Here is a 21,894-nt window from a genome sequence, read left to right on the forward strand (position 1 = left end):
GCCATTGTGCCTGGCCAAAGATGATAACTTTTAAAAAGGACTGTAGAGGCTTTGACCAAAATGGGACCTACTCAATAAATATTTAATATTGTAAGATTTCTTTTTTTTATAATCTGGCTTAGCCTTAGTTTCTGTCCAATATTAAATGAAAAATGAATGATTAAGTTTATGTTATCTGAAATCAGTAAAGAGAGTTTAGGAATTAAAATAGGGTTTCCAACGCTTTCTGTCTATATTCATTCCGTAGGAAATAATTTTATACAACATATTTCTATTTTCTTTTCCCAACTCAGATAAACAAATTAAATATCTTTATTTTGCTATCTGAAAGATTTTAACACATCATTCGAACGTCATACAGCATCAGTAGCTCATTGCACTTGGAACGTTAAATATGTTCTCAGAATTCAGTTGAGCAGGGAAGCCAGCCCACTATCATTCTGAACTCTAGATGGCAAAAGCTTTTGAACCTGATAGTTTTTTACATAAGACAGTATCACAACTTTTCACACATACACACAACTTGAGCTGTCCAGAATGGTTAGCTATTATTAAAAGTGCCTATTCAGCAGTGCTTTACTATGACGTATTTACACAGCACCTTGTCAGCAGTAAGCATTTACTTATAATACTTTGTAAATTCTCCCAGTTCTTATTGACCTCTAAATGCTGTGTAATGAATCAACATTTTTTAATTTTTTTATTATTCCTCTTTTTTTTTTCCTGAAAGGTGTGAAAAATGTAAGTCATAGACTATGTTGGCAGGCCTGAACATGGGAAGGTGGAAAATTGACCTCCATTCATATATGACATAATTTTCTCCTTCAGCCTGAGATCCCAAGAACCACTCACCTGCCTATGCCCTGTAGTATATTAAGTTTCCATTAGCTGAAATCAATAAAGAGAGTTTAGGAATTAAAATAGGGTTTCCAAAGCTTTCTTTCCATATTCATTCTTTAGGAAATAATTTGATACAATGAGTTTCTATTTTCTTTTCCCAACTCAGATAAACCAATTAAATATCTTTATTTCTATTTCAGTTCATTTAAAAGGCCTTCCTGTCTGCATAAAGATTACTTTGGCTTTAGTATATAGCAAATCCTGAGATTGTTTTAAAGAATCATGTAAAGTTCGAGCTCAACAGCTGGATTTTTTTCCCCTCTGCTTTGAAGAGAGTCACTATAGTTGGAATAACTTGTTCACACTAGCTCTTTGAAACACCTGTATTCCAGGTGAAGACCCCAAAAAATCTAAAGCTTGAATCTGGTCTTTTCACTTCTCCATTAAAAAATAAAAAACTTCCCAGCTGGTGGGAATGAAATGCTGTCAGTGCTCCCAACTGTTAGAGGATAATATTGAATAACAACAAAGCCACACTTAATTTGAGCTTCTGAAAAGCCTGGTAACCCCATTATCATTCTTCTGAACTGCTTAACCTTCTGGTTAACCTTATGATTATTAGCCTCTTGACATATTTAATTCAGGTGAGAGTCTAGCGACGCTTTTGGGACTGTATTTATTTGATCTTTTTTTCATGTCCCACTGTTTTGACTTTATTTTTTAAGGTTGCTAGACTCCAGGAGGCATGTGTTATGTGGAGACCTAGAGATCTCAGAAGCCACTAAATATATCAGACTTACCATAATTGGAGGATATGGGGAATCAGCGGGGCTTTTAGACACTTGCTAGACCAGCTGAGTCTCCTGCTATCAACCCAATTTGTTTGAGAGCAGTACCTCAGGAAACTTAATAGACCTATAGCACAGTAGCACAATCTGGATTTTAGCCAGAGTACAGTTTATTTATGTGCTGCTCGTATTGTTTTGTTCTCTGCATATTCTGTGACTGTCATTATTAAATACCAAGAATATTAAATGTACCTTTGGCAGTGGGTTTAAAAGTTACATGTTTAATTGATAGTTTTCCTCATACTGATATGTTACTTAGAGGTGAAGAGAACCAGATGGTAGAAAATAGGATCAGGTTGAAGTGGCATTATTTTTTTCCCCAAATAAATATGATTTGCATGAATAAGCAAAGTTTTGGGGTGGTTTTTAATGTGTGTTTTTATTTTGGGGGGATATGAGGACTGTTAATCACTTATAGTATATTAATCTTTTTCTGTAGTTAGGGTTAAATATGAAGAATATTAATTTGATGGATAATATTTACCACCCTGAGTTCAAGACTAAGAAACCCTTCAGGTTACTAACCCTTTACCAAAACCAGGAGTTACCCTAGTGGAGATTCTCAGAGGTCTCACAGAAACTAGTACGTTTAATTGTTCCCTCAAGTTCCCATCTGTCAAAAATAATATGTCCTGTACAAAACCTTTCTTGGTCTAAGAAAGGGCTTTTTGTCCTTACATAAGTGAATGAGTAAACTCTAAAGGAATGTGACTGTCATGGACATGTTTTTTGATGCCAAAAACCCTGAAGGTTTAAAACCCTGCATGAGACCACATTAATAAAAAGTGAATAAAGTTTTTCTCCTTCAGTGGTGATATCCTTTTGAGCTTACCTAGTCTTTCCTTTTGAGATCACAGTGGCTTAAAGGAGGAGATTTTTTTTTTCTTGTTCTTTTTTTTTTTTTGAGACAGACCCTTACTCTGTTGCCCAGGCTAGAGTGCAGTGTCATGATCTTGGCTCACTGCAGCCTCCGCCTCCAGAGTTCAAACGATTCTCCTGCCTCAGCCTTCTGAGTAATGGATTACAGTGCTTACAACCACACCTGGCTAATTTTTGTATTTTTTAGTAGATACAGGATTTCATCATGTTGGCTAGGCTGGTCTTGAACTCCTGACCTCAGGTGATCTGCCTACCTCAGCCTCCCAAAGTTCTGGGATTACAGATGTGAGCCACCACACCCAGCCGAAAGGAGTGTTTTTTTTGAGTGGTTATAATGTTCTGCTTTTTTTTTTTTTTTTCCTGGGGAGAAATGTTGGGAAGAAATAGAGGCACAATCATACATTTTGAAAAAGGCCATGGACTTTGATATCACCAGCCCTGAGTTCAAATCCTGATTTTTTTTTCTCCACTTACTAGCTTTTTGACCTTCAAAATGTTATTTGATACTCCTCCCTAAACCTCAGTTTCCTCAGTGATAATGGAGATGATATTCTTACAGAGTTATTTTAAGGAATAAATGAATTAATGTATGTAGGACATTTGGCACACCACCTAGCATGTATTGATGTTTTAAAAAAACTCATTTTCCCTCCCTCATTTAACGATGATGATGACGATGATAGCAGCTACCACCTAATTCCTGTTTCCTGTGTGCCAGGAATTTATATGTGATTCTAAATCGTAGCAGTAACCCTGTATAATAGGTGTCCCTGTACCTATTTTATAAGTGCAGAAACAGACTCAGATAAGTTATTTAAATTGCCTAATGTTATCAGGCTACTAAGTGGCAGAGTCAAGATTCTAACCCTGGCCATTTTGATTCCAAAGCCTACACCACACTGCCTCCCACTGCTGAACCTGTTAACTCCTCATTTTAAAAATCAATTTCCAGGCCTTCTCCCTTCTGAAGTAGAATTGTTTTGTTCTTATCTCTTTCTTTAATTTTCTATTTTTGAAGTTTATTTCATCTTTTGAAGGACAGAGTACAAGAACAATGGCTGTGATCTAGTGCCACCTCTGCTGCACACTAGCTAGGACCTTTGACTAGTTTCTTTACTTCTCTAAATCTCTTTGTTCATCTGTATAATGGAAACCCATATTGAGACTTAACTTCTTACAGTAATTAGGAGTAGGTTAGGGAAAATAAATTTAAAGCTGGATGCCTAACACAGAAAATTGTAAATTTCAGCTGCTTTTCAGTCAAGCTTCTTTGTTCATTTATATTAAAATCTTTTTGTGCCTTATTGTCCTCTCTCCTTGATTTTTACATGTCAATGTCAGTCGTCAGTCTTTTTCCAACCTCTTGGCTGTTGCCTTGTATTCATCCATCCTTTTTCCACGTCTTGTCAATGAGTTAACGTGCTCTCTACACACACTTAGTACCTAGTCAGTATTTATTGATGCTAATGATGATGGTTAAACAAAGATGCTGTTGGCACCAGTCCTGCAGCCTGAGACTGCCTGAGTAATCATGACTTCCTAAAAACAGAAACGTACTCAATCATCTTATTTATAATTGAAGGTCAGAGTTTGATGTCAGCTTTTGTTTCTGTTATGACTGTGTAGCTTTTTTGAAGAATTACCTTTGACAGTTGGACAGATTTCTGGTGTGGCGCTGATTATCATGCATTCTTAAATTACTTCCTAAAATAGATGCAGCATCGTAGAGATGGGTTAAACAAATATTGATCATGGTACAGACCTGCTTTAATTGGAGCAAGAGGTCAGGAGAGGCTTATCACTGAGGTGGTTGGCTACCAGGCTCTAGATTAGTTTCCTGGTCTTCTTGCCCATAATCTTTTTTGCATCAGAGAAAATTGTACAGGATTATTTTTAATTCTAAGCACTCCTCTCTGTTCTCTGCCTTTTTTGATATCTCTAATATGTTCCCACCTAATTTCCTTGATCTTCAGAAGATGTCTTATTTCTTGCTTTTTCTTGCCTCAAATTCTGTCCTCCATGAAAACATTTTCTTCCTCGGCAAACTTTGTGGGAATCTAGCAGGATGTTCTGCTTATTATATTTGGGCACTATGCACTAACAATTCAGCTGCTGACACTGATTGCATTATTCTGAAGAATGTCATGTTGATAAAGTTGAATTTAAAACCCATTAATGGTAACACAAACAAAGAAAGAAAGAAATGGAAAAAAAGTTTTTAAAGATAAACTAATAAAAAGATTGTAACCAAATGCAAATAAATACCTCAATATGGCATATTTCATTTAGTAGAAAGTAGAAATTGTTAATTATTTTTTACTGTACCTAATGATTCCCAAACTTACATTTTTAACTTTGATCTCCCATCAAAGGCGTCTCCTATATTTCCAGCAATATCTAATTTAGACTTGAAAAAAAAAAAAAATTCTGAGAGAGATCCAACATGGCTGATCACTAGCAGCTCGGGCTCGTAGTTCCCAGTGAAAGCGCAGAGAACGAGAGGACGCCACACTTTCAGACGAATATTTGTTGCTCACGGACCAGGAGATTCCCAGCAGAGGAGCTCCACGTGTCGCCAGGGCGACTCTTGTGGCCGGCGCGGCGGTTTTGCTGGTGCCTTAGTGCGCCAGTTTTTGGTGCAGAGTCCGGAGATTCCCGGGCAGAAAAGCACCATCAATCTTAACACTGCTGTTTTGGCCGGCGCAGTGGTTTGCTCAGATTTCGGCGCTGGGAATCAACAAGTTGGACGTCTGCTCAGAGACCTAGTTAGAAAGTCAGTAACTACAACGACAACAGATGGATAAATATATAATGAAGGGAAGAAATCAGCGTAAAAAGGCAGAGAATACTCAAAATCAGAATGCCTCTTCCTCTACAGGGGATCGCAATTCCTCATCAGTAACGGAACAAGGCTTAATAGATTACGAGTGTGTTCCAATAACAGAAGCAGGTTTCAAAACGTGGGTGATAAGAAACTTCTGTGAATTAAAAGAACTTGTTCTAACCCAATGCAAAGAAACTAAGAACCTTGAAAAAAGGTTTGACGAAATGTTAACGAGAATGGACAATTTAGAGAGGAATATAAGTGAATTGATGGAGCTGAAAAACAACACGAGAAGTTCGCGAAGCATGCACAAGCTTAAACAGTCAAATTGATCAAGTAGAAGAAAGGATATCAGAAGTCGAGAACCAGCTCAGTGAAATGAAACGAGAAGACAAGATTGGAGAAAAAAGGATGAAAAGGAATGAGCAAAGTCTCCAGGAAATATGGGACTATGTGAAAAGACCTAATTTACGTTTGATAGGTGTACCTGAATGTGATGAAGAGAATGAATCCAAGTTGGAAAATACTCTTCAGGATATCATTCAGGAAAACTTTCCCAACCTGGCAAGGCAGGGTAATATTCAACTCCAGGTAATACAGAGAACACCACAAAGATATTCTTCAAGAAGACCAACCCCAAGGCACATAATTGCCAGATTTATTAGGGTTGAAATGAAGGAGAAAATACTAAGGGCAGCCAGAGAGAAAGGTCAGGTTACCCATAAAGGGAAACCTATCAGACTTACAGCAGATCTCTCAGCAGAAACCCTACAAGCCAGAAGAGAGTGGGGACCAATATTTAACATCCTTAAAGAAAAGAACTTTCAACCCAGAATTTCATATCCAGCCAAACTAAGCTTTATAATCGAAGGAAAAATTAAATCCTTTGCGAACAAACAAGTACTTAGAGACTTCACCACCACCAGGCCTGCTTTACAAGAGCTTCTGAAAGAAGCACTATACATATAAAGGAACAACCAATATCAGCCTTTCCAAAAATATATCAAAAAGAAAAGAACATTAACACAACGAAAAATTTACACTAACTAATGGGCAAAACAGCCAGCTAGCATCAAATGCCAGTATTAAAGTTATATATATTCTAATCGGATAAAAAGCCAAAACCCATAGGTATGCTGCATCCAGACCCATCTCACATGCAACGATACACAAAGACTCAAAGAGAAGGAGGAAGATTTATTAACCAATCAGAGAGTAAAAATAAACAAATAAATAAAAAGCAGGAGATGCAATTCTCGCCTCTGATAAAGTAGACTTTAAAGCAACAAAGAGCAAAAGAGGCAAAGAAGGACATTACATAACGGCAAAAGGATGTAACAAGAAGAGCTAACGATTTTATAGATCAACGAGATAGAAAATTAACAAGGACATCCAGGACTTGAACTCAGACCCGGAACAAGTAAACTTAATAAACATTTATAGAACTCTCCACTTCAAATACATAAAACATACATTACCACCTCATACCTATTCCATAAGTGACTACATAATTGGAAGTAAATCACTCCTCAGTAATCGCATAGCATTTCATAGGTTTAAATGAAATATTGGTTAGCTGCTCGTTTGTTATTTTCTTCCCTTATTCCTTCCTGTTTACATCAAGTATAATTATTGGTATAAAAGAGGTTTTCAATACCCATTACTAAACTGCATTCTAGCCTGGGCAAGAAAGCAATACTCCTATTCTCTCTCTCTCTTTCTTTTCCTTTTTCCTCCTCTTCTTTATTATTTTTCTTTCTTTCTTTAAAAAAAAAAAAAAAAATTCTGGGAAAGGCTGCTAGTCCAGGCCCAGTACCCCACCAGACACAAAAAAGTAGCCAGGAGTTCCTTTTCTCTTTTATACACATGCACATAAACATTTATACACATTTATACATACACACACATATGCTAACTTTTTAGTTCTCATGCACTCAAATAAATACAAGGGGATATGAAGCTATTTAAGCATATATGATTCATAAGTACAGGGAAAATGTTTCTTGTATTGTCAAGATTATTTTTATAATTTGACTAAAGAAGGGTAAGAGGAAAAAGACTTGAAGGAAGTGAATACTCAGGAGGTGGAAGGAGACACTGAGACAAAGAGGGTGAGGTAGCAAAATTTGCCTCTTGATTTTTTTAACCTTTTTACTTTTCAGTCATTGGCCAAAAGGATATCATTATTTGTCCTGTCAGCCAGACATTTCTTCACTAGCAGTTTAAACTTGTTATGTGGAAATAGCCACAAGTTGTTATGAGGATTAAATGAGGTGACCTACGTATGTTACCTATATTAAAAGTGGCACAAAGTTGGCTCAGAAATGCTTTTCAGCAAACTGAGATAAATTGTCTGCAACTGTGGGATTATTTCTTATTTGTAGTTGTGTTCTGCCAGTGATAGAACTAAGACTAAAATTCAGGTGCTAGAAGAAATGAATAAAAGTACATAAGTGGATTGAGCAGTTACTTCATGTGTCTTTGGATTCATTTTCTTCCAAAAGGAAAGACTAAACCTCAAAAAGAGAAAAATTCATTCTTTAGCATAACCTGCTACTTGTTTTGTGAGGATTCATTGAAATAGTTCATATAAGGTACTTAAAGAAGTGTCTGGCACATAGTGAACACTTAATAAATGCTCATTTTATTTGTATTACTTTTCATGTTGTTTATTTAAAAATGTTTTTTTTGAGACAGGGTCTTGCTCTGTCACCAAAGCTAGAGTACAGTGGCAATCAGGGCTCACTGTAGCCTCAAACTCCTGGGCCCAAACAATCCTTTCACCTCAGGCACAAGTAGCTGGGAATACAGGCACACCCCACAACACCCAGCTAATTTTTACATTTTTTTTGTAGAGACAGGATCTCTTTATGCTGCCCAGGCTGGTCTCGAACACCTGACCATAAACGATTTTCCTGCCTTGGCCTCCCAAAGTGCTGGGATTACAGGTGTGAGCCACTGTGTCTGGCTTAAAGAAATTTTTTTCAGGATGAACCATTTTAGGAAACCAAATATGAGTGTATGTTTTTTATACAGTATAGATAAATTGCCAATTAGTTTGCACATCTAATTCAGAAATTTGTAGGTGCTGAAGAAAGCACCTTTTTGTTGACAGTTTCTCACATGTTGAAATCTCTTTAGTTATTGGAAATTAGTAATTCTAATAATTTAGAGATTTATCTGTTTAGAATAATATATCTTTGTTGTGCAAGTTTGTTGCTGTTATTCCTGGTGGCTCCATAATGGCAAGTCTGGCTTATTCAGTTCAAAAGCAGAACCTAAGGAGCTTTTATGAGATGAATAGCTGTAACAGTGTTGTAATCTTTGAGTGAATTGCAGTTGCTTTGTTTAATTGTCTGTCTCCCTTGTTAGGCTGTTGAGTTTCTCAGTGAAAGCAGTGGGCTGTCTTGTATGCCACTGCATTTCTAATACCTAGATTGGCATCTTGTACATGCTGCTATTCAAAATTTATTGAAGAATGAAGACAGTGCCGTGACTTCTCACTTGGAAAAAACATGGCAAAGGAAGGAATACTACATTATGTAATGCAATATTGATTTTCTGATTTTGCTTGAAGCCTGGTTTTTGCAACATTCGAGTAATGGCAGTCTCATGTATTTCATTTTCTCTTTTAATAGTAAACAAATTGAGATAATGCAACTTAAAGGAAAGGGTCAGACTAGAATCATTACAATCTAGATTTGAAACCAAACTGTGTGGAGCAGCTTAACCTCTCCCAGCCTCAGTGTGCTTATTTCTTAAATGGAAATACAATAGTTATAAAGTAGGTGTTATGAGGATTAAATGAGATCACATATGCAGTGGCACATGTAGCTTCAAATAAACGTTAACATCCTTTCTCCTTTTCTTCTCCTCATAGCCCATAATTAAGAATAATTCATCTGTTTTGTATTTCATAGTAACCTGCATATGGTGCTGATATTTGGCTAAGAAATTGGAATAGCAGACCTGTAAAGGCAGGTTTCCACAGGAAACAGCTTGGTGGGAATGGAAAGAGCACTAGAGAAACTTGAACTAGTCTTGGCTTTTTTTTTTTTTTTTTGAGGCGGAGTTTCGCCCTTGTTACCCAGGCTGGAGTGCAATGGCGCAATCTCGGCTCACCGCAACCTCCGCCTCCTGGGTTCAGGCAATTCTCCTGCCTCAGCCTCCTGAGTAGCTGGGATTACAGGCATGCACCACCATGCCCAGCTAATTTTTTGTATTAGTAGAGACGGGGTTTCACCATGTTGACCAGGATGGTCTCGATCTCTTGACCTCGTGATCCACCCACCTCGGCCTCCCAAAGTGCTGGGATTACAGGCTTGAGCCACCGCACCCGGCCTAGTCTTGGCTTTTTACTGACTGGCATCGTGACCTTGAGTAAAGAATCTAACCTCTCAAGTTCAAATTTGTGTTTCTTTAAGTGATGTTCTCCAGTGACTAATGTGAGAAAGCAGTAAAGAAACTTTTAAAAATTAACTCTTTAAAACAAAACAGAAACATTGTTTTCTCTTGGACACCTGAGACATCCCCCAAGTCCACCGCCAATACATTGCATCATTCAGGTTTTTTTTGAAGCCAATCAGTACATTTGAAATCCATTTTTCATTGAGCTGCTTAACTAATTGCTGTAATCAGCAGCAGTTTGTTTTATAGTAGGGCTGTTCAAATCACTTTGAGGTTGGCATACCATGCACAGTGTGTTTTTAACAATCATATTTTTAATGGCACGTTTAAATAGCAGAGATGGTTAATCTGCTCATATTCTCCTGAAAGCCTTAACTTTGGTCCTGTAGTTTATCTTCATCCAATGGTAACTTAAAGGGCCATAGCAAATTCATTGACCCATTGGGTGCACCAGCTGTTGGAGTGGCTGTCCCATTTAGAAAGACCAGGAGAGGGAAGGAGCACCCTGTTTTCACTCTTGTTTGGAGACCTTCATTAAATTTCTCAGAAACAATAATCAGATAGATGCTGTTCAAGTTAATGGCACCTCTAAGTCCCTATCAAGAGAGCTTTATTTAATGTGCAGCAGACCTGGAGTGATGCAGGTGCCTTTTCAGCCCCTCATTTAATTTAAGCTGCTTTAGTTGGCATGGCAACTAGTTGAGACATCTGGGAGACATTATGCTGGGGATTGAGACTTCAGAGGATTTCTGCTAGAGCAAAGCAAAAACCATATCATAAGATGGTGTGTATTGCTTCTGAATTTTTGAACTATATTGTTAGAGCTTCAAGTTCAGGAATTATTTTCCAAAGAAAAATGTAAAAGGTTGGCCTGGTTGTCACATTGTTTTCTCTAAAGAAAAAAGACTGCATTATTCATGGAGTGAAAAATGTATTTTCCCTAAGAATTTGCTTTGCTAAACAAAAGCTTGACAAAACGTATTATCTGCAAAATAGCTGTTTTAATCACTTTATAAAAATCCTATGTTTAAAATTTTCCAGTCCTTTATATTTAAAAGATATTAAAGAAAGGGAAAGCATTTCTGTACAAGGGTAAATGGAAAATAGTAGAGGTAGATAGTGCTCTATGTATTTTGCCCTGAAATTTTCAGTTAATTAGAGTTAATTAACCTGCCCCTATTCTTTTTTAACTCAACCTGTCATCTTCTCAAGAAGCAGAGATATAAAAGTAGCATTCTTTTAAACTCTCCTTTCTTAAATATTATAATAGATAATAGAAGGTTGAATGAAAGGTTTTTGAAGTTCATGGATCCTGAAGTTAGTAACATGGTGATGTAGTCATTTGTGCCTGGCAGAAGGAATGCCTGCTGGTTTATATTTTGTGAGAAATTATGCACATGTGTATGTGGTCTTAGTATGAAGGAACTGACTTACCATTTGAAATCATGCTCTGTATTCATTTTGAATACTTTTCAGTTTTTTGATATCTGGTAATACTTTGTGTTAGTTGAATCATATGAAATTGTTATTGTTGGTCAAAAATAGTCCAGTTTATCCATTCAAATCCAACAGGTATAAGGTGAGCAACACCCTGACCTGATATGTTTCATAATGCCTGATGAAATGTCAGATTTATTTTTCTGAAATGAGTGCTTAGTTATATCTGGTTAGAACATTAATCATTTCAGTCAATGTTTTCCATTTTCTCCTTTCTTTGAAAATGTAATCACTGTTAGAAGAAGGCATATGACATTATTTCATACTTATTTTCTGTTTTTGGCTTTTGTATCAGTTTGTTTCATTTATAAGTCAAAGCCACTTTTCCAAGTGCCAGCACTATGAATTCAACCTGATAAACTTGAAAATTAAGATGTTTTCTCTTCACTGCTTGCAAGCATACCAACTGTCACTACTAACAGTAAGGATTCTGGCATCACATCTTGGCTGCCAATTTTGTAGATATGTGAAGCAGAATAGAATATAACCTGTTCTTCACATCCATGGAAGAACTCTTCAATCCTGGCAAAAGCAAAAAAAAAAAAAAAAAAAAAAAAAAAAAAGTTAATAAACTCAGCAGATCTGACTGACATCCCATACAGATAAATGCTTCATACTTTTTTTTTTTTTTTTTTTTGAGACAGGGACTTACTCTGTCACCCAGGTGGGAGTGCAGTGGCACAATCACAGCTCACTGCAGCCTTGACTTCCTGGGCTCAGGTGATTCTCCTGCCTCAGCCTCCTTAGTAGCTGAGACTACAGGTGCGTGCCACCATGCCCAGCTAACTTTTTAATTTTTTTGTAGAGACAGAGTGTCATTAAGATGCCCAGGCAGGTCTTGAACTCCTGAGTTCAAGTGATCCTCCTGCCTTGACCTCCCAAAATGTTGGGATTACAGGCGTGAGCCACCATGCCTTGCCATTGATACAAGATTTTTTTTTTTTTCTGTATAAAAACTCAGATTGACAACTGTCTTAGTCCATTCACTCTGCTATAACAAAATACCATAAACTCCGTGGTTTATAAACAACACTAATTTATTCTCACAGTTCTGGAGGCTGAGAAGTCCAAAATCAAGTTGCTGGCAGATTTGGTGTCTTCCAAGGGCCCATTTCCTTGTTAACAGTCTAGGACTGTTGTGGAAAGGACTAACAAACTCCATTAGGCCTCTTTTATAGAGAGGCTCTGCTCTGATGACCTAATTACCTCCCAGAGGTCTCACCTCTTGATCACATCTTCTTGGGGGTTAGCATTTCAACCTGTGAATTTTTTTTCTGTATAAAAAATTCTCTGAAGAGACACAGATATTCAGAACATAACAAAACACTTAATACAGGGGTGGCAATTGTGAAATTCTTGTTTTTGTTGTTTGGGTTTTTTTTCTGTGTAATGTTCCTTTGTTTCCTCTCCCTTGAGAATTCTGGAACCAGTGCAACTCAGGAATATTGGGACTTCTGATCAAGACTTAAAGGTGCAAGTAGCAAGGTGCAAGTAGCAGTTTTTTATATCACTATCCAATGATTTCCTAGTGGAAAAGAAAGTTTTAATATATACTAGAGGGTTGATATCTTTTAAGATGAGAAGCAGTATTACAAATAAAAATTATCACCACAGTAGAAAATAGAGCAAAGGATAGGAACAATTTGCTCTCACTCTTGGTTTTCCTTTTTTTCCGTCTCTCATGGTCACACATACGTGTGGCCAATAAACATGTAAAGAGTTTTCAACCTGAAAACTCAGTGGATAGAACACAGATCTTTAATACCATTCTTTCCTGTAGTCCCCTTAAATTTCACTGAAGGGTTAAAAATTCAGACTAGAAAAGGCAGATATGTAAGGTGGCAGTAATGAGAACCCAAAAACAGGTTGGTTTTTGCTACAGAATGTCACAAAGTCTCAGGAATTGGAGGCATCAAGTATCTCAGGAAGTAGGGGTACAGGTGGACCTAAACATTGGATTGGTTGCAAGCCTGTTTAAGAAGTAGTATGATGCTCAGATCTTCTTCCCCAACCCTGCTGGAGACTAAAAGTTTATTCCTTGGACAGTATGCTGAGCTATGGTATCCCTGGCTCCTAACCCACTAACACAGAATTCTGGCAGCCTCACCCATTTGGCCTAAGAAGGAATATTGGAAGACTCTGAATAAATGAATTAACCCAAGAAGGGAGGATCTATACATAATTGAGGGTTCATCATGAAACAGTACCTTAAAGCTCTAAGCACTCCCGCAGAGCTACATTATAGTGAAACAATATTGTAAACATCCAGTGGCAGGAGATGACTTAACTCCTGACATACTACATAAAATGGAGTACTATTTAAGCATTTAAAATGATGTAAAAGAATATGTAATACCATGGAAAGAGTTTACAGTATTTTAAAACTTTTTTAAAAGTATACATAATATTCTCAGATACACATATACAATTCTAGGTATAGAATGTTTATCTCAAGGTTATTTAAAATAGTAAAAAGTAAGCCAGTCTCAGTGGCTCATGCCTATAATTTCAGAATTTTGGGAGGCCAAGGTGGGTGGATCACTTGAGGTCAGGAGTTCAAGACCAGCCTGACCATATGGTAAAACTCTGTCTCTTCTAAAAATACAAAAATTAGCCAGGCGTGGTGGTGCATGCCTGTAGTCCCAGCTACTCAGGAGGCTGAGGCATGAGAATCACTTGAACCTGGGAGACGGAGGTTGCAGTGAGCGGAGATCACGCCACTGCACTCCAGCCTGGGTGACAGAATAAGACTCCGTCTCAAAAAATAAAATTAGAAATAGATTTTTAACAATGATTGCTTGGTTAAATGAATGATAATACATCCACATATTAAAACACTATGCTGTCATTAATATTCTGCATTATTAGACCATTGAATGAAAGGATTCCCTTGCTTGCTTTGTATTTAGATCCTTGTATTTTATAAAAAGAAGAGACAACAAAACAACAATGTATATAATACCAGTTTTATTTTAAATATACATTTATGTAGCCACATACATTATTTTCATCAAAATGTTATAAATTCATCCAAAGAGGTAGAATTCTGGATATTTTTAATATTCTTGCATTTTTTTTTTTTGTATTTTCCATTTTCTACAATGAAGTTTAAGAAAACTATTATGGAAATTTTCAAAATAAACAAAAATATATACAAAACATATGAAAATATAAGAGACAGTAGTATATAAGTATATAACTTATCTACCTCCTGCTCGGCTTTAACAATATTAATTTTGCCAATATCATTTCCTCTGTTCCTTTTTATTGAGGGAAAGGGAAAGGGCTGGAGTATTTTAAAGCAGGTAACCAAACATCACATTATTCCACCTACAAATACTTAAATATGAATTTCTAACAGATAAGTACCTTAAAAACAACCATTATGCCATTATCACACCTAATAAAATTAGCTAATTCCTTAATATCTGTTCTCTGATTGCCTCGAGTCACTTTTTGAATAAGGATCTAAACAAAATTCACATGTATATGTGGTTATGTCTCTTGAGTCTCTTATCCCAAACATTTCTGCCTGCCCTTCACCCAGCCACACACAGACCCTTTTTGTGGGAGGGAGAAGAGAGATGGTCATTGATTTTTTTCAAGAAATTTTTCCTGAAGAATGATCTGCATTGTGTGCTTAGCAGATTGCTTCATCATAGTGTCTTGTTTTTTAATTCCACATATTTCTAGTTAACTGGTAATTAGAACTAGAGGATTGATATATTCAAATTAAGTTTTGGGGAACATGAATACTTCCTAGGCAATGGTGTGAATATCATAAACATAATAATATTCTTGTTCTACATTAAATTATGCTTAAAATAGAGTTGTGGATTGAAGTGATGTCAATCTCATACTCATCCTTTTCAAGTGGTTTACCAGCCATTGATGGTGCCTAGCTCCAGAGATTGCAAAACTGTGATTTTTTTTATAATTCTATAATTATTTCTGCATTTATTAATTGAAATTCTTCTATAAAGAACACAGTGAACATTTAGTATATTTTGTGATCGTTGTAGGGTTTTATTTTTGAGACAGGGTCTCACTCTGTCACCCAGGCTGGAGTGCAGTGATGAGATCAGGGCTCACTGCAACCCCCGCCTCCTAGGCTCAAGAGAGCCTCCCACCTCAGCCTCCTGAGCAGCTGGGACTACAGGCACATGCCATGATGCTCAGCTATTTCTTAAAAAAAATTTTTTTTTTAGACAAACTCTTGCTCTGTCACCCAGGCTGGAGTGCAGTGGCATAATCTTGGCTCACTGCAGCCTCTGCCTCCTGGGTTCAAGCGATTCTCCAGCCTCAGCCTCCTGAGTAACTGGGACTACAGGCGCATACCATGATGCCCAGCTAGTTTTTGTATTTTTAGTAGAGGCGGAGTTTCACCATGTTGGCCAGGCTGGTCTCAAACTCCTGACCTCACCTGCCTTGGCCTCCCAAAGTGCTGGGATTACAGGTGTGAGCCACCATGCCCGGTGTATTTCTTAAACTTTTTATAGAGATGGGATTTCTCCATGTTGCCCAGGCTGGTCTTGAACTCCTGGACTCAAGCAATCCACCCGCCTGGGCCTCCCAAATTGCTGGAATTACAGGCGTGAGCCACCACACCGGGCCTATTTTATTATAGTTTTTAAAAATGTTACTTAAAAAAAGGAATAAGAAAAGATAAATCCAAAATTGCATTGAACCATTGAAGCAATTTTAGACATGATCAGATCTAAAAGCTTCACTAGTATGTAACCATAGGCAGGCTGTTTGTCTTCTGTTAACATCAATTTCTTTATCTAAATTTTAGGTATCACTACATACCTTATAGGTTTACCATGAAAATTAGATAAGATTATATATTTAAAATACTTAGTAGAGTACCTAGTAGGTGCTCAATATACATTCATTCATCAAATACTTTAGGTACCTACTATGTGTAGACACTATTCTAAGAGTCTCGGATAGATTTGTGAACAAAGCAGACAAAGCTTGCCTTTATGGAGCAGGCTTGGCAATACAGACAGAGAATGAACATAAGGAAATTATAAGCTAATAAGTATTAAGGGAAGAAGAAAAAGTAGAGCTGTGCAAGGCCATGGCAATTGGATAGGGAGGGCAGATTTTGTTACACAAACCTAGATGGTATAGCCTATTACACACCCAAGCTGTATGGTATAACCTGTTGCACCTGGGCTACAAACCTGTACAACATGTTACCATACTGAATACTTTAGGCAGTTTTAACACAATAATAAGTATTTGTATATCTAAACGTATCTGAACATAGAAAAGGTCCAGTAAAAATATGATGGAAAAGATAAAAATGGTACACCACGAATGGTATACTTACCACGAATGGAGCTTGCAGGACTGGAAATTGCTGTGGGTGTGTCAGTGAGTGGTGAGTGAATTTGAAAGCCTAGAACCTTACTGTGTATTACTATAGACTTTATAAACTCTGTACTCTTAAGGTACACTGTTTATTTTTTTCTCTCCCATTCCTAAGTTTCTTTTTTAATGTTTCTTTAATATAAATTAATCCTAGCTTACTGTAACTTTTTTATTTTGTTAAATATTTTACTCTTTTGTAATAACACTTAGCTTAAAACACAAGCACATTGTACAACTGTACAAAAATATTTTTTCTTCTTATTTATTCTCACTCTGTTGCCTAGGGTGGAGTGTAGTAGTGCAATCATGGCTCACTACAACCTTGACTTCCCAGGGTCAAGTTATCCTTCCACTTCAATCTCCTCAGTAACTGCTGGGATTACAGGCACAAGCCACACCTGGCTAAATTTTTTGTGGAGTTGAGGTCTGAGTTGCTTTTTGACTTTTTCAAATAAGACATAAACATATATATTAGCTTAAGCCTACACAGGATTAGTCCCCAAGACATCCCTAAGCAATACAATAGGAATTTTCAGCACCATTACAGTCTGTGGGACCACCTTTATACATGTGGTCCATCATTGACCAAGCATCATTATGCAACACCTGACTGTAGTGTCAGAGTGGTTGAGGTAGGCCTCATTTGAAAGATAAAATTTGAGCAAAACCACAAAGGAGGTGAAAAGAGTTAACCAAATAGATGTCAGGAAGTACAGTCTATGCAGAGGGAATAGGTAAGGCCTAAGATTGCAGTGTATATAGCATGTTCAGAGAATATCCAGGAAGAAAGCGATAGAAGAGGTCAGAGAAATAAGAAGGCCAAATGATTTATGGCCTCTGAGACCATTTTAAGGACTTTGGCTTTTACTCTTAAATGAAATGGAAAGCTTTTACAGAAAAGTGACATAATTTGGCCTTCATCCTAAAAGATCATTCTGTGAAATGCATCCAGTTTTGGATGAATTGATGAATGGAAAGACCAATGGGTAGATAATGTGACAAAGCAAATATGGCAAAATGGTCAGTGTAGATTCTAGGTGGTAAATGTAAATATGGGTTGTCTCTGTGTAATTTTCCATGTTTGAAAATTTTTATAGGAAAAAGTTAAATAAAAACTATTAAGAAAAACTATAACCCTGATGTCATTATTTTACTTTTCTTCATTTTATAGAATCATTTTAACATGTCACTGAAAACTGTCCTGTAAATGAATCCCACATGCCAAATATTATTTCTCATTAGCTTTCATTACAAAGTAGAATATATTTCTTTGGAAAGAATCTGGATGATAAAACAACCTTAAAAATTGTATTGTCTACATAATAAAGTAAATGTCAGTATATAGGCAAAATAAAAATATAATAATAGAAAGACTTATCCTGGCTGCTATGTTTTAGAAATCTTGTAGTCTTGGGCCAGAGTGGTAACAGTGGATATAAGAAGTGGCCTTAATTCTGGCTAAATTTTGAAGGATTTTTCTAATGAACTGGAGGTATGTTGAAAGAGGGAGAATTGGGGTAACTCCTTGATGTGGTTTGTGGCGTGAGCAACTTCCCAGAAAAAAGGGTTTGCTATGGGAAAGCCTATAGCTAAAAAGTGGTAGAAGAAAGATTGGAAATACAGCTTTGGACTTATTTGAAATGTCAATTAGGCATCCAGGGGAAATGATAAGTAGGCAGTTTGATATATAAGTCTGCACTTAAGGAAAGAAGATTAACTAGAGAGAGAAATTTGGGAGTCATCAGCATGGTTGTTATTTAAAGGCATGGGACTAGATCCGAATATCCAAGAGTGTGGATAGGGAAGAGGACTGAGGACCAGCAGCTGTGGGGCATTTCAACATACAGTGGTTGAAGAAAAAAGGAGACTAAAGCAATTCAGAAAAAAGAGGAGTTTTCAATTGTTTATGTCAAAGGCTATCATTATCAGTTCTCCTTCCTGTTCTCAAGTTGTCCCCTTTCCTACTTGTTTTTGCTAAAACATTAAATTAGAAATTGCCTTAAGAAAACTTAATAAATTATAAGATTATCATACTTTTGATTCCCTAATGTTTCTAACACTCATGTGCTTCACAAGAGTCTTGTGAATTCCATATCTCCATGGCTCCCCAAGCTCCAGCCTTTAATCACCTGTCATGTGTCCATTGAGCAAAACTCTAAACAAACAACAGAGTACAACACATAAGAAGCTTGAAATCTAGTGGTGGTAGTGTTGGTGGGGGGAGTGTTTCATAAATATATAAAAAGTTAAATAATAAAAGAACTAAGTTATTAAGATTGTGGAGAGACTTAACTAACCATTTTACATGTGTTTAGGAATACCATATTTATAGTGTAACAAGCCATGGTCCTTGGATAGGTCGTGATCTTTTCCATTGGTGTCATGGTGGCCTAAGATGAGATCACCAGTCCCCTTTGGTCTGGATTCAAACGACATTCCTGTAACATGTCTAAGTAGAGCTAAAAACTGTTTGGTCTTCATATTCTTCCTGGCCTTGCTGTTGTTTAAAATGTTTACCTTTGGTTTTCTCTTTTATAATGCTGATTGTAAGGAAATCATTTGGTCGTTTACTTCTGCTGACTTTTAAACATGTTTAATTTTAGTAGTGTTTTATCTTGTAAGGGCTGGAATTCTCACCTGTCACGCTGTCTAGAAGCTTTCCCTACTTTTCCAGGCTTGAGAATGGAAGTTATTTTTTAGATGTGGTCACCATTTTGAGGGGGTAGGGAACTGAATTCGCTGAACTCTCCTTAACTTAAAACTTCAAGATATGTTGTCACAGAATTGATGCAGAGTGACCTACATAAAATTATCGTCTCTCCTCAACCTCTCAGCTCAGATCATGTCAAAGTTTTTCTTTACCAAATTTTGCGAGGTAAGATTTCTTTATTAAAAAAAAAAAGGTGTTGTCACACTGTAAGTGAAATGTTTTGCTTCTCATTTAGACTTTAATCTGACCTTCCAAGGCTCTCTTCTTCTCTAAAGACTTTTTTCTTTTGACCAATGCATATTTTATACTTTCCATATTTAATGTTAAAGAAGAAGCTTTTGAGGGTGGCCAAAAAGTTCTTGTTTTCAGTGATGAAAGAGAAAGCCCTGTCAAATTCATTAGGCAGTTGAGTAAGCTAATCTAGGTAAATAAGCAGAATGATTTGTTACGAGTTCACAAAACAGCCTTTAGTTTTCAACAGAATAGGAATATGTAGCATCAGATGACTAAAGTGAAAAGTGACTATATCCCCTATGGATGACATCCATCCTGCAAGCCAGCAGTAGGTGGGCCTGTCCAAGTATTGGCTGGCCTACCTGAAGCCAACCCTACAGAAACAAAATGACCCTTAAAACCAAAGTAGATGCAGAAGACCAATAAACATAGCCAACTAAATAACTCTAGACTAGCTAATTAAAGAGCACAGATGTGACTGAGAAAAAATTGGGGCCAATATTACTGACACTTCTTCTGGCTATCAAGTGTGTCTGTGAGAATTTTGCCATTACAAGTAGAGAATTTCTTAAAGCCGAAAGAACTTTCTTACCTCCCCCCACCCACACAGAATTCATAGAATTAAGAGATTCTAAGGGCTGGATGCGGTGGCTCACGCCTCTAATCCCAGCACTTTGGGAGGTCAAGGTGGGCGGATCACCTGAGGTTGGGAGTTTGAAACCAACCTGACCAACGTAGACAAACCCCATCTCTACTAAAAATACAAAATTAGCTGGGCGTGGTGGTGAATCCCAGCTACTAGAGAGGTGGAGGCAGGAGAATCAATCACTTGAACCCAGGAGGCGGAGGTTGCGGTGAGCCAAGATCATGCCACTGTACTCTAGCCTGGGCAACAAGAGCAAAACTCCATCTCAAAAAAAAAAAAAAAAGATTCTTTATAGAGATTGAAAAACATATGCCAAAAGGATGAAAACATATAAGCAATAAAAAGTTCACCTCCAAGCCAGGCATGGTGGTTCACGCCTGTAATCCCAGCTCTTTGGGAGGCTGAGGCGGGCAGATCATCTGACATCAGGAATTTGAGACCAGCCTGGCCAACACGGCAAGACCCCATCTCTACTTTTAAAAAATACAAAAATTAGCTGGGCATGGTGGCGCATGCCTGTAGTCCCAGCTACTTGGAGAATCAAGTGAACCTGGGAGGTGGAGGCTACAGTGAGCCAAGATTGTGTTACTGCACTGCAGCCTGGGTGACAGAATGAGACTCTTGTCACCAAAAAAAAGAAAAAAAAAAGTTGACCTCCAATAGATTTGTTCATATTCTATGGTAGGGGAAAATGGGGAAGATATTGTCTCTTTTTATACTTCTGAAAAATGTAATTTGCTACATTTTATCTAAAAAAGACTCAGCCCATTAGTCGGATATGGTGGTACTGCCCAGGTGGGAGCATGGTTTGAGCCAGGAAGGTCAAGGCTTCAGTGAGTTGTGATCATACCACCACACTCCTGCCTAGGTTGCAGAGTGAGATCCTGTCTCAAAAAAAGAAAAAGAAAGAAAAGAACACACATAAAAAGGACTCAACCTTGAGGCTGGGACCCTTAGCAGTACTGAATGAAGGTACTGGTCTTCTAAGATGTCAGAAATCTTAGGGTAACGAAGTCCGTTACCCTCTTGATTTTCAGTGGTAAAGACTACTACTGACAGTGTGGGCAAGTTCCTGAATTTTGTCATATCAGTGAAACCTCTGTCCTGGGAGAGGCTCCCTGTGAGTTAATGGAAAATGTTTTGTTGGAGCAGGCTCAGAGTTGCCAGTTAAAAGTATCAATAGCAGCACTCCACACTGACCAGCAATCTAAGGTCTTAAGTGCCTAAGAAGCTTATCTGTATTTAAACCTATATAATTGTTTAAATTACAGATTTTGTCTCTAGACTTTGCAAGCCTTTGGTGACATTTTATTTTACTGTAGCAAGATTATGGTATTTTGAGGTGGGACTAGCTTTTAATAATGTTCATCATGCAGTTATTTAGGGAACAATTTTAAATCTTCTACTGTTTCCTTCCAAGGTTTTTTCTAACTTATTAGTTGAATACAAGGTATTAAATATCTGCAATTAAATCTGTTTGTTATTTCAGGTTTGAAATATCTCCATTCAGCTGGCATTTTACATCGAGACATTAAGCCAGGGAATCTCCTTGTGAACAGCAACTGTGTTCTAAAGGTAGCTTTTCAGTTTATTTAAATACCTGGGAAAAATCAGAATGTCAAGGCAGGCT

General features: G+C 37.2%; 1 protein-coding gene and 1 long non-coding RNA gene across 4 annotated transcripts in view; one reads left to right on the plus strand and one right to left on the minus strand.

Moving 5' to 3' along the window:
- Positions 1-21,894, plus strand: part of NLK (nemo like kinase) — a 154,670-nt gene that overhangs the window by 100,816 nt on the left and 31,960 nt on the right. For all 3 annotated transcript variants that reach the window (XM_064367632.1, XM_064367633.1, XM_064367634.1), the window contains exons 4-5: positions 19,443-19,549; positions 21,754-21,839. In XM_064367632.1, the coding sequence (XP_064223702.1) occupies positions 19,443-19,549; positions 21,754-21,839 (193 nt within the window). The remainder of the gene's footprint in view (positions 1-19,442; positions 19,550-21,753; positions 21,840-21,894) is intronic.
- Positions 9,491-21,894, minus strand: part of LOC110568048 (uncharacterized) — a 63,887-nt gene continuing 51,483 nt past the window's right edge. The window contains exon 6 of the long non-coding RNA XR_010339133.1: positions 9,491-11,817. This is a non-coding gene — a long non-coding RNA (uncharacterized LOC110568048). The remainder of the gene's footprint in view (positions 11,818-21,894) is intronic.

The sequence above is a fragment of the Aotus nancymaae genome, unplaced genomic scaffold (assembly GCF_030222135.1).
Source record: "Aotus nancymaae isolate 86718 unplaced genomic scaffold, 86718_ANA_hifiasm-v0.15.2.pri h1tg000072l, whole genome shotgun sequence".
Lineage (NCBI taxonomy): Eukaryota > Metazoa > Chordata > Mammalia > Primates > Aotidae > Aotus > Aotus nancymaae.